This window comes from Anomaloglossus baeobatrachus, chromosome 3, assembly GCF_048569485.1.
Source record: "Anomaloglossus baeobatrachus isolate aAnoBae1 chromosome 3, aAnoBae1.hap1, whole genome shotgun sequence".
Lineage (NCBI taxonomy): Eukaryota > Metazoa > Chordata > Amphibia > Anura > Aromobatidae > Anomaloglossus > Anomaloglossus baeobatrachus.
Window position 1 is genome coordinate 152,484,650 of NC_134355.1, and position 14,139 is coordinate 152,498,788.

The 14,139-nt window shown below is 44.9% G+C and overlaps 1 protein-coding gene across 1 annotated transcript in view; it reads right to left on the bottom strand.

The window, feature by feature from the left end:
* The window catches only part of MTHFD1L (methylenetetrahydrofolate dehydrogenase (NADP+ dependent) 1 like), a 311,373-nt gene that overhangs the window by 200,941 nt on the left and 96,293 nt on the right, over positions 1-14,139 (bottom strand). The window contains exons 11-13 of the mRNA XM_075339530.1: positions 9,171-9,344; positions 5,207-5,343; positions 2,828-2,874 (exon numbers count right to left, since the gene is read on the bottom strand). Coding sequence (XP_075195645.1) covers positions 2,828-2,874; positions 5,207-5,343; positions 9,171-9,344 — 358 coding nt within the window. The remainder of the gene's footprint in view (positions 1-2,827; positions 2,875-5,206; positions 5,344-9,170; positions 9,345-14,139) is intronic.

The window sequence follows — 14,139 nt, forward strand, 5'->3', positions numbered from 1 at the left end:
GCTCGACCCATGGATTGAATCACGCCCCTTCCCCTTTCTCGACTGGGGGGGGGGATTGGTGGTGACATCAAGGCTGTACTATCCAACAAATTCCAAATGAAAGAGTGAATTTCAGCCTACCATAGCCATGTGATCCAAACCACCTAGGGTGCACGGATGAAGGAAGGGGGCGGTCCACCCCTGCAGAAGACAATCTAAGCAAAAATAAGAGGTAATCCAGCACCCGTAGTCCAGTCTTCAGTGAAAATTAAGACATCCTTAATTCACAAAACATGTTAAAAACATACATGTTTAAAATCAGAACTGCCTGTTCAGATTTTAAACATGTATGCTTTTAACATGTGTTGTGAATAAAGGATGTCTTAATTTTCACTGAAGACTGGACTACGGGTGCTGGATTAACTCTTATTTGTGCTTAGATGTACTATTGAACACCCTTAGATAGATGGCTTTTTTTTTAGAATTTAAATAAAAGGGGTGGTCCCACATCTGATCGAGCATCACATCTGGCCGGCATTATATGATGCTGATGACAACAGGCGGGATTGTGAACCTGGACAAACAAGACAGAGTGAGGGAGCTCTGGAAGTCATCAGGGGGTGGGATTGGTTCATATCATGAGATGCACATTAGAGGCGGAGTCAGGCGCGCTTGCACAGGAAGCTGCATGTGCTCCAGGATACATTGTGAGAAGAGATCAGACCATGTGGGTGTAATGAGATTATAAATGACCCTTATACAGCTGTTTTTATTGGAATTAATGGGAATGTCTTAATTGGAGCCTCCTCATCCACAGCAGGTATTTAAAACCCACACATAGTGAGTTATCTGTGGTAGCCTGCTGAATACCAGCTCCACCGCTGGGACATTGGTACCACAGCCCTTAATTAAATTTGATGTGTGCATCTCAAATCCCTGATGATCCTGAAAGGAAGAAATACATCAAGAGGTACACAGGGCAAGCTCGGGGCATGGTCTGCATAAGAACAGCTGTTTACTGCCCTCATCAGAGCGGTGAGGGCACTGAGAGGACTCAATTGGGTAATCTCCAAGCGCTCCACATAAGGATGGACAGGTCTCTGCAAGATTGATGTATGCAGAAGGACCCCATCCTCTACACACTGACAAATTGGGTGAGATTGATTTTTATTTTTTTTTTACTATTTCACATTTAAAGTCACCAATAGTGGAATATATGTTAATTGACCATCGTCAGCCTCATCTAAGGGTTTTCCATTTGACATTGATGACTATTCCTGTTGTATATTTGTCCATCAATGTGTATTGGACATTTTGCTTTTCGCCTATGTAATAGGTAATTTTATCATGTGTGACTACATTTTAAAATATTCTTTGATTAAAGATTATGTTTCATAATTCACTCACCATGTGCTGATCTACGTTCTCTACTAACCAGTCTCCCTCTTCCTACACTTTCTCCAAGCCATCCTGAATGTGGCAGCCAGAATCTTAATTCTGTCCAGCAGCTACACTGATGCCTTCACCTTGTCCCAGTCATTGCACTGGTTACCCATCCACTATACAGTACAATATAAACTTCACTCACAAAGCCCTCCACAGTTCACCACCACCATACATTTCCTCCCTCATCTCTGTTAATCACCCTTTCCATGCACTCCATTCTCCAACTGATCTAAGACAAAAACTTAAACCTCCCAGTTCCATCTCCAAGACTTCTCTCGTGCTATGCCAGTTTTCTGGAATGCACTAAGTCTGAATAATACATAGCCTCCACATTTTTAGGCATGGTCTAAAAACACATCTTCTTAGCCAGTCTTTCTTTCATCAATTTACCTCTTCCTTGTTCCCCCTTTATAAATTTCCCTTAATCTAATATGATTCATATAGCTCCACATCCTCTATGCACCCATTAGCAATTGGTAAGGGTATTTAGATACTGGCTGATGCAGCTGGATTAGATACTGGCTGATGCAGCTGGATTAGATACTGGCTGATGCAGCTGGATTAGATACTAGCTGATGCAGCTGGATTAGATACTAGCTGATGCAGCTGGATTAGATACTAGCTGATGCAGCTGAATTAGATACTAGCTGATGCAGCTGGATTAGATACTGGCTGATGCAGCTGGATTAGATACTGGCTGATGCAGCTGGATTAGATACTGGCTGATGCAGCTGGATTAGATACTGGCTGATGCAGCTGGATTAGATACTAGCTGATGCAGCTGGATTAGATACTAGCTGATGCAGCTGGATTAGATACTAGCTGATGCAGCTGGATTAGATACTGGCTGATGCAGCTGGATTAGATACTGGCTGATGCAGCTGGATTAGATACTGGCTGATGCAGCTGGATTAGATACTGGCTGATGCAGCTGGATTTGAAAAGCCCTATTTATGATAATGATGGCTGGAACATGCACAACAAGTGCTTTTTACCTATTGTGTGCCCCCTATTTCCTTACAGATAGGCTTACGAGTAGTGCCACTAACTTCTCTTGTAACGGATGAATTGTGTGTTACTCTGAAATGTCTTTGTACACATGCCGCTTAATTGTAAGGTGCTGCAGAACATGTTGACGCTATAACAATAAAATTACTATTAAATTATTATTCCCCTCTCATGGCAGTTGTAAGAAATCTTGGTTTGCCCTTCTGCTAAAGTTATATATTTGAAATCTATAGTAATGGGCAAAATATAAAAAATAGAAACTAATTAAAAAAAAATCCCCAAATGCTATATAAAATACACACCAATATGTTATATATTTGTAACATATTACTAACAAATGAATGAAAAGATGAACTTAGGGTTGTAAAAACATTAATATTGTTTTAGCCCATACCTCTTCCATAGGAATAACTTGTGCGTATCCACCCCCTGCTGCTCCACCTAAAACATGAAGAGGGTCACTTATAGTGTGTGAAGGATTCTCATGTTTTTCAACATTTCTGGGAAAGAGTACTAGTATAATTTATGGTTTATTTCACAGCAATGAGTATAACCTCGCCTAGCTTTCCCATGGATAATTGGAGGGAATATATTCGTTCCAAGATGACAATATCGTTGACCCATACAAATAACGCAAGGCAAGAGTACACCAAGGATGAATAAAGAAAAATCCCATCTGCGTTAGGGGAAATTTTGGGCGAATATGAAATCAAAAGGGATTGTAAATCTACATGTCAACACTTGTCCGTAAAGTTGTTCTCCGTCCTTGATTAGATGAATGGCTTTGAGGCAGGATGAGGAAAACCTAAAAAGAAAGCACCAAGTGTATAAAGCTGGAGACTACACACAGGGAACTGTTTTAGATATACAGAGTGGAACCTTGGTTTACAAGAACAATCCGTTCTGGGAGTGTGCTCGTAAACGAAGTTACTCGTCTAGCAAAGAAAGATTTTCCATAGGAAATAATTGAAACGCAGATAATTCATTCCACAACTTGTAGCAATGTCCAATCCTGGTCCCCTACTGTGCAATTACACACACACACACACACACACACACACACACACACACACACACACACACACACACACACACACTATGCTCACCTACCCTCCATTCCCTCGGCAGCCTCTAACCAGGTTCTTGTAGTCTGCAGGTATGTGTATCCGGTAACCATCACGACCGATGCAGAAGCTTCCGTTGTTAGCGCTTAAGCAGCAGACGTCACACGCATGAGCCACTTGCCTCTGATTGGTCAGCACGCTGCCATTGAGAAGCGCTGACAGCAGAAGCTCCAGCATCTTTCACGATGGTTATCGGATACACATACCTGGGGACTACAAGAACCAGGTTAGAGGCCGCCGAGGGAACAGAGGGTAGGTGAGCATAGTGTGTGTGTGTGTGTGTGTGTGTGTGTGTGTGTGCATGCGTATGTGCGTGCGTGCGTGTGTTTGTGCGCGTGTGCGTGTGCGTGTTTGTGACTGTGCGTGTTTGTGCGGACTGCAAGAGCGGGTCAGAGCGCGATGAAAGTACGGAACCGGAAGTGTGTGCGGTGAGTATTTGCTCATACAGCAAAGCATTGCTCGTAAACAGAGTTACAAATTTACAGCAAGCTTTGCTCGTATAGCGAAATACTCGCACACCAAGTTACTCATAAACCGAGGTTCCACTGTACTTTAATGTTATCAGAAAACTGCAACTTCCTAAACAAAAAAAAAAAACACAAAAAAAAAAAAATCACAAAAAAAAAGGGAGGGTGTACTTTTTTGTGTAATGGATCCTATGGTGGACAGATGCCTATGCAGCCATCCAGACTATGGTCATTTGTGGGGAGCATCCTGAGTGACTCGAGTGGCCAGTAACACTGACTGACTAACTGTGGGCACCGCTCGGTTTCTTCTGGTGGCAGATGTCTCGCAAGCTGCCCCTAGCAACACATTCAGCTAGGCTACATTCTCCTGTTGCTGGAGAGTCTCCCCCTGGCTGTAGTGGGGCGAGGTCAGTCTCTGCAAGAGTTTAATCACCTGCCTGCTGCAAGTGTTGCTTCTCTGGCCTATCCCCTGCCAGTAGTGGATATATTCGGCAGCTCAGGTTCAAATCAGTGTCTTGTGTTCTGTCTGGTTGCATTCCTGTTTTGTGTCTCCTATTATTGACCTGGCTTGTTTACACATTTTTCTTAATCTCTCCTCTCCTCGGCTTTGTATACTGAACCTGAGCTACCTTCCCTGGCATTGGACTTCCTTCCGTCTTCTTCTTTTGTGCCTCATATTGCTCTTCAACTGCTGCAGGTCTAGGGACTGCCCTGGAGGGGTACCTGGTGACTACACTAAGTGCCCAGCCTATCTGCACTATAAGTCTAGTGAAGCTCTAGTGAAGATCAGGTGGTCACTTAGCTATGATCCTCTATGATAAACCCAGCCAGTAAGTCAGAGGGTCCACACTCTCGTCATACAGAGAGCACCAATGTAATATGGGATCTCACAAAAATTGACAAAATTGTGCCCAAATTGGTTAGTTGCTTAAAGTTAAATATTGACTGTCAATCAATTGGAAACAAATGATACAGTTCTGCAATGTCATTCATGTATATTGAAATCCAAATGTCTGTTCTTTTATATAGATTAAAAATATTCACTAATGAGGAGTGGACTCCACCCACGGCACCTTCAAATGTCTATACGTAGGACACCAAGTAGGAACACATTTCTTATTTTTGCATTATTCTACTACAAACAAACATCTCAGGATAAAACAACAATTCCATGAAGTTCACCTTTGACTCCAAAAGTGGGTCCTTGTGAGGGCTGTCTCAGACATGCAAAGGAATTGATATTTTTATGCGCCGTAAGGGCCTGCACTAGGCCAACGGTAACGGTACTTTTCCCTTCCCCAAGAGGTGTCGGTGTTATTCTGTTGGATAAAACAAAAGCAAGAAAGATTGGAAGAGATTATTTTCTGAATTAAAAGCAAGTCAATGAGGCGGCTGTGAAGAGGCCCTGGTCAGGCCACACAGGAGAAAGAAATCCGCAATCATCCTGGCAAGATATCAAAGAACTGCATTTCCATCTATCTCTACCGCATTTGACAGCTTTGGTTCCATAGAAGGAGATAGAGGGAAAATAAGGAGATGGGAAGGTGCAATTAACTCCTTAAGGACCGGGCAATTTTTAGTTTTTTTGCACTTTTGTTTTTTTCTTCCCTTATTACAAGAGCCATAACTTTTTAATTTTTCTGTTGACATAGCCGTGTGAGGTCTTGTACTTTTGAAAGACATTATACATGTTATTGTATTATGTAACGGTAAGGCTACTTTCACAAATCATTTTTTTGCCAAGAGGCACGATCCAAGGAAAAAACTGATGCGATGGATCCAGCGAAAAACCGGATCTGTCGCATCAGTTTTTTCCATCAGTTCCTTCAGTTTTTGTACGAATTCGTTGTGCTACTGAGTATGCTCAGTAGCAAAAAACGGAATCCGTCGCTGTAAAACGTTGTATGCCGTATTAAGACTGATCCGGCGCCCATAGGCCTTCATTGTAAAACACACCGGATGGCGCCGGATTGGCGTAATGCGGTTTTCTGCCGGGGTCAAAAAATGTTTCATTCTGCATTGTTTTCCGGCCGCCAGACAAGCAAATTTTGCCGGATCCAGCGAAAACCGGATAGAACGCAGAGCCATGCGGCACAATCCGGCGCTAATGTAAGCCTATTAGGAAAAAACGGATAAGGCTGCAGCAGACGCCGGATCCGTTTTTTCTGCAAAGCGCTGAATTGTGCCTGAGAGTGAAAACCGGATGTGTGAAAGCAGCCTAAGAGGGAATATTCTAAGTGTGGTGAAATAGCAAAAAAGTGAAATTCTGCAAATGTTTTGTTTTTGTTTTTTTTTTATTATTATTTTTTTTTATTTACAGTGTTAATTTTACCATAAAACGAACTTGGCAGTAGGATTTTTCCAGGTCAGTACAATTACGTAAATACCAGACACGTATAGCTTGTTTTATTTAAGTGGTGAAAAAACAAATAAAATGAAGGCATTTTGAAAAAAATAAATTAAAAAAAAAAATCTTACTTGTATCAGGACTAAGAGCCGTTCTGTTTTCAATTTTTAGGATATGAGCTGTGTGAGAGGTTGTTTTTTGTGCTCCAAGCTGATCTTTTTATTGATATTATTTTGGGGTATATTATGTTTTGATTGCCTGTTATTACACCCGCGGCTGTCAGAGGCAGATGAAGGCTGAACGATTCAGTCTTCATCTGCAAGGAAAGATGTGGGCTTGACGTGCATGCCTGCATCAAAGGCAGGGAAACTACATATAAGGTGCATAGGACATCAATCATCATTAAAGGGTTAAATAGTCATTCATCATTAGGGATTCAATAATTAACCTCACCATGATGCGCCGGACAGAACAGTCACGTTTTATGGGACTTTTTGGTTTGTGTCAAGGTTTAAACAATATATACATGTCTTACTACTAAAAGATCAAGCCCTTTTTCAAATATCATGGATGAAATGGATGACATCCTGAAGGGGTTAAACTGGACCTAAACTGACAGATCACTTTACTATGATAGATCTGTAAAAGTATTCCAAAGTTAAGTGATCCAAACACTGAGTGACACATTGTACTTTGTATTAGTTGTAAATTATGACCAGTAGATTTTATTTTCATTACAAAGAAAAATTAAAACTTGAAGTTTGGAAAATTTGCATATTTTTAAGTTGGAACCTTTCTGCCCTTAAAACAGATAGTCTGAATGTAAATAACTAAATAGCGTGCCATCCTGAATTGCTGTGCATTAGCATCATGTCCATTTATTTTTTGGGGACATCAGATTTTAAGTTTAGCAGAAAAGTCTCATATTTTCAAGAATTACTTCCCAGCCTCACAAATCACCCCATTTGAAAATGGGCAACCCTAAACGCCGCTTTACACGCAATAACATCACTAGCGCGATGTCGTTGGGGTCATAGAATTCGTGACGCACATCCGGCCTAGTTAGCGACGTCGTTGCGTGTGACACGTACGAGCGACCGCTAACAAGCAAAAATACTCACCTTATCGTTGCTCGTTGACACGCTGTCCAGTTCCCAAATATTGTTGCTGCTGCAGGTACGATGTTGTTCGTCGTTCCTGCGGCAGCACACATCGCTATGTGTGACACTGCAGGAACGAGGAACCTCACCTTACCTGTGGTCGCAAGCAATGAGGAAGTAAGGAGGTGGGCGGGATGTTACGTCCCGCTCATCTCCGCCCCTCTGCTTCTATTGGGCGGCCGCCTAGTGACGTCGCTGTGACGCCGAACGAACCGCCCCCTTAGAAAGGAGGCGGTTCACCGGTCACAGCGACGTCGCTAGGCAGGTAAGTAGTGTGACGGGTCCGAGCGATGTTGTGCGCCACGGGCAGCGATTTGCCCGTGACGCACAACCGATGCGGGCGGGTACGCACGCTAGCGATCTCGATAGCGAGATCGCAGCGTGTAAAGCGGCCTTTAATGTAAAATAGCATTAAGAAGTATTTTAACCTTTTAGGTTTCACAGAAATTAAAGCAATGTGGTTATGAAATAGACTCCTCTCCCACAAAAAAAGTTTAAGACTTAAAGTGAGCCTGTCAGGTGTAATATACATCCAGAACCAGGAGCAGTCCTGGATGCCTATTGCTAATCCCTGCCTAATCGTCCCTGTATACACTAGCATAGATAAACAGATCTTTAGAAAAAGTATTTCTAAAGATCTTTTATCATATGCTAATGAGGCCAGGGAATAGTCGCAAGGGTGTGATTTCCCCTGGCTAGTCGGCCCCTTAGCATGTTGTTAGCATGCCCACAGGGGCGTACTATGTGCTAATGAATGTGCAGCATCAGAGGAAGGTCACGTTCACCTCTCTGCTGCCCTGGCATCCGAGTCCTGGATTTCAGCTCAGTGCGCATGGTCCCGGACTTTCGTTCATGCGCACTACATGAAGCCAGGACTCGTACACCCGACAGTCATGCACACTATGAAGCCAGGTGTACGAGTCCTGCTTCAAACCCATGTAGTGTGCAAGACCAGAAATCCAGGATCTAATGCCAAATCAGATTCTCCATTTGGCATTATATCTCAAGTAATATTTAAGGCTCTTTAATGAATAGATATTGACTTTTAGGATACTCCTGTAAGTTTCACATTTACATTCAGCCTATTAGACTCCGCTGTTGGGAGGTCTTGATACGCTTGCATAGATTTATAGAGCTTGAGGCCATTGTTAGCCATTGGGCTGCCACTTATGCAAGTGGGGACAGTAAGGCCACATGCACACTAAGTATTTGGTGAGTTTTTTTACCTCAGTATTTATTAGCCAAAACCAACAAGGTGTAAAAATGCAGAATTGGTGCTTGAGTTTCGATTATATTTTTCGTTTGATTGTTCCTCTCCGGGTGTTGGCTACAAACACGGAGGTAAAAAAATTCACCAAATACTCAATGTGTGCACGTGGCCCTAAAAGTACAGCAGTCAATCATATAAATGATGTGGAAACTATTGGAGATGGGAGCTAGCACAAACTACAGCCATCATACAGCATTATGGAGATACAGGAGGAGGCGAGGGAAAAAAAAAAACACGAATAAAGGAATTAAACCTGTGAATACAAGAATTCCTATAGGAAATCTTACATCTCCTAGATACTACAGATTACGAAGAAAGCTACTTAGCCAACTAGTTAAAGCATTGATACACTGAAAAGAATATTCTTACCCTGCAACTAAGACATATTTTCCATTTGGCTGCTCTTTCAACCTCTCCAGGAGAGACAGACGTACTTTGGCTTTCGTACGGCCATACATTTCAATTTCATCTGTAAGCAATCCAATCTCTTTGGCAAGCACATCAACGGATTTTGGATGCTGTCCACGGGAAATCTCAATATCACTGGAAACATGAAAAGATAAGCCATCGTCAGCCATTACAAAGACACGATGCTTGATTATTACACTAAGGGTACATTCCCACAATCCGTTTTACTTGTGGTTTTGATGCTGCGCATTTTTGCCAAGTCCAAAAGCTGTGTTTTACATTACAAGCAGAGTGGATGGGATTAATAGAAATCTCATGTCTACAGTGCTTCTTTACTCAGGAAAAATGTACCGCAGGTCAATTTACGCAATCCGCAACATGTCAATGTCTCTAGTGGGAACACTTAGGGGTACTTTGCACACTACGACATCGCAGCTGCGATGTCGGTGGGGTCAAATCGAAAGTGACGCACATCCGGTGTCGTTGTCGACATCAGAGTATGTGAATCCTTTTTACTACGATTAGCGAGAATTTGTATGATCGGTGTAGTGTCGGGCATTACCATAATGTCGCTGCAGCGACAGGTACGATGTTGTTCCTCGTTCCTGCGGCAGCACACATCGCTGTGTATGAAGCCGCAGGAGCGAGGAACATCTCCTTACCTGCGTCCCGGCTGCAATGAGGAAGGAAGGAGGTGGGCGGGATGTTTACGTCCCGCTCATCTCCGCCCCTCTGCTTCTATTGGCCACCTACCGTGTGATGTCGCTGTGACGCCACACGACCTGCCCCCTTAGGAAGGAGGCGGTTCGCCGGCCAGAGCGACATCGCACGGCAGGTAAGTGCATGTGAAGCTGCCGTCGCGATAATGTTCGCCACGGCAGCTATCACAAGATATCGCATGTGCGACGGGGCGGGGACTATCGCGCTCGGCATCGCTACAATCGGCTTGCGATGTCGTAGTGTGCAAAGTACCCCTTAGTTTTCTGTGTGGAGTTTCCTCATAGACTTGCATTAGATGCATTATAATCCGAAGGGAAAAAGACACACATGCGTTTTTGGAGTGTTTACAAAGAGCAACCATCAGCACCTAACGGAGGTCAATACCAGGAAGTTTATATATATATATTTTATATTATATTTTAAAGGATCATACATCAAATAGAAAAAACAGTGTCAAAAACACGCTAAAAAAAAATGCAAGTAAACTTAAGGTGCTGAGATGGTGCAGAAATTCTGTGATGTCAATAACTCAACTGATACTGATCGTGGGAACGTAGCCCAACTCTTATTAAGACATGTACGTTACAAATCTATATCACAAAGCAGTGTCTGCTGTATTTATCACATTGCTATACATTCCTCTTCCCTCCATACTCCCTAATCTCTCATATCACTGTACAAGTCTGCCATCGTGTAAGAGGGAAAAGGAAGAGGAGAAGGGAGGGTATGACGGGCACACCACCTTATTTGTATTTTATTAACCGGGTTAATAGGCAAACTGCACACTACGCACCCTCCTTTATGGAATTTTAACGTATGGTCCCTTAATGGGGTTCTAAAAAGCAAGAATAAAATGGACCTAGTCTTGTGATTCTAGCGGCAGCTCGTCCTTGTCACGCGTCAGGACGTCGTGCGATCTGAAGAAACACAGCTGCCTAGACCAGTCTCAGCTGACAGGAGGGCTACATCATAAGCACACGTGATGACCAAGACACAGAAACAAGATAATGTGCACATACATTAATATCTTCCCTACAAAATTAATGTGTCACACTTTACTGACTAAAATGTAAGAATTTATTGGAATTAAAAATTTTACATAAAAATGTCAAAATCAGCAAGTAGCAAGGAAATACATAACAAAAATAGACATGCTGAGAGGAGAGCATAATAAATATTCACTTAATGTTCTAGATAATAGTCCATGTAAGAAGGGAATTTTGTTTACTTACCGTAAATTCCTTTTCTTCTAGCTCCAATTGGGAGACCCAGACAGTGGGTGTATAGCTACTGCCCTCTGGAGGCCGCACAAAGAACTACACTTAAAAGTGTAAGGCCCCTCCCCTTCTGGCTATACACCCTCCCGTAGGAGTACAGATTCCTCAGTTTTAGTACCAAAGCAAGAAGGAGGAAAGCCAATAACAGTTTCAAAAACAAATTCAATCCGATAACACGATCGGAGAACTTAAGAAACAACATGAACAACATGTGCACCCGAAAAAACGAAACCCTAAGAACAAATAGGGCGGGTGCTGGGTCTCCCAATTGGAGCTAGAAGAAAAGGAATTTACGGTAAGTAAACAAAATTCCCTTCTTCTTTTTCGCTCCTAATTGGGAGACCCAGACAGTGGGACGTCCAAAAGCAGTCCCTGGGTGGGTAAAAAGATACCACATGAACGGGCTGTCAGACAGCCTCTTCCTACAGGTGGGCCACCGCCGCCTGAAGGACCTGTCTACCTAGGCTGGCATCTGCCGAAGCGTAGGTATGCACTTGATAGTGTTTGGTAAACGTGTGCAGACTCGACCAGGTAGCCGCCTGGCACACTTGCTGAGCCGTAGCCTGATGCCGTAATGCCCAGGACGCACCCACGGCTCTGGTAGAATGGGCCTTCAGTCCAGATGGAATCGGAAGCCCAGCAGAACGGTATGTGTGAAGAATTGGTTCCTTGATCCACCGCGCCAGGGTGGATTTGGAAGCTTGCGATCCCTTATGCTGACCAGCGACTAGGACAAAGAGCGCATCCGAACGGCGTAGAGCCGCCGTGCGAGAAATGTAAATCCTGAGTGCTCTCACCAGGTCCAACAGATGTAAACCCTTTTTCCAACCCAGACTGCAGGAAGGAAAGAAAAATTGGCAATGCAAATGGCCAGGGAGAAAACCCTTGAGCCAAGCACCACGCTAAGAATATCTTCCACGTTCTGTGATAGATCTTAGCTGAGGATGGTTTTCTAGCCTGTCTCATTGTGGCAACAACCTCCTGAGATAAACCTGAGGCCGCTAGGATCCAGGACTCAATGGCCACACAGTCAGGTTCAGGGCCGCAGAATTCAGATGGAAAAACGGCCCTTGAGACAGCAAATCTGGACGGTCTGGTAGTGTCCACGGTTGGCCTACCGTGAGATGCCACAGATCCGGGTACCACGACCTTCTTGGCCAATCTGGAGCGACGAGTATGGCTCGATGGCAGTCGGACCTGATTTTCCGGAGAACTCTGGGTAACAATGCTAGAGGTGGGAACACATAGGGGAGTCGGAATTGCGACCAATCCTGAACCAAGGCGTCTGCCGCCAGTGCTCGGTGATCGTGAGACCGTGCCATGAAAACTGGGACCTTGTTGTTGTGCCGTGACGCCATCAGATCGACGTCCGGCGTCCCCCAGCGGCAACAGATCTGCTGAAACACGTCCGGGTGAAGGGACCATTCTCCTGCGTCCATGCCCTGGCGACTGAGAAAGTCTGCTTCCCAGTTTTCCACGCCTGGGATGTGAACTGCGGATATGGTGGACGCTCTGCTTTCCACCCACGTCAAAATCCGTTGGACTTCTTGAAAAGCTTGGCGACTGCGTGTTCCCCCTTGGTGGTTGATGTAAGCCACCGCCGTAGAATTGTCCGACTGAATCCGAATCTGCTTGCCTTCCAGCCATTGTTGGAAGGCTCGCAGGGCAAGATAGATTGCTCTGATTTCCAGAACATTGATCTGCAGGGTGGACTCTTCCAGAGTCCACATCCCCTGAGCCCTGTGGTGGAGATACACCGCTCCCCACCCTGATAGGCTCGCATCCGTCGTGACCACTGCCCAGGACGGGGGAAGGAACGACTTTCCCTGTGACAATGAGGTGGGGAGAAGCCACCAACGGAGAGAGTCCTTGGCAGTCTGAGAGAGGGAGACAGTCCTGTCGAGGGACGTCGATTTCCCGTCCCATTGGCGTAGAATGTCCCATTGTAGAGGGCGCAGATGAAACTGCGCGAACGGGACTGCCTCCATTGCTGCTACCATCTTTCCTAGGAAATGCATGAGGCGCCTCAGTGAGTGCGACTGGCTCTGAAGGAGAGATTGCACTCCAGTCCGTAGCGAGCACTGCTTGTCCAGTGGAAGCTTCACTATCGCTGATAGAGTATGAAACTCCATGCCAAGATAAGTCAGAGATTGGGTCGGGGTTAGATGAGACTTTGGAAAGTTGATAATCCACCCGAAACTCTGGAGAGTGTCTAGTGCCACCTTCAGACTGTGTTGGCATGCCTCTTGAGAGGGTGCCTTTATAAGCAGGTCGTCTAGATACGGGATGACCGAGTGACCCTGCGAGTGCAGAACAGCTACTACTGCTGCCATGACCTTGGTGAAGACCTGGGGGGCTGTTGCCAGACCGAAAGGTAACGCTACGAACTGTAGGTGTTCGTCGTGTATGACGAAGCGTAGGAAACGCTGATGCTCTGGTGCGATCGGCACGTGGAGATACGCATCCTTGATATCTATTGATGCTAGAAAATCTCCTTGAGACATTGAGGCTATGACGGAGCGTAGGGATTCCATCCGGAACCTCCTGACTTTTACGTGTCTGTTGAGCAACTTTAGATCCAGGACGGGCCGATACGATCCGTCCTTTTTTGGGACCACAAACAGATTGGAGTAAAAACCGTGACCTTGTTCCTGAAGCGGGACGGAGGTCACCACTCCTTCCGCCTTTAGAGCGGCCACCGCCTGCAACAGAGCATCGGCTCGGTCTGGTGGTGGAGAAGTTCTGAAGAAACGAGTTGGCGGACGAGAACTGAACTCTATCCTGTACCCGTGAGACAGAATATCCCTCACCCAACGGTCTTTGACGTGTGACAGCCAGATGTCGCCAAAGTGGGAAAGCCTCCCACCGACCGCGGGTGTGGGAATCGGAGACCGCAAGTCAGGAGGACGCCGTCTTGGCAACGGTTCCTCCGG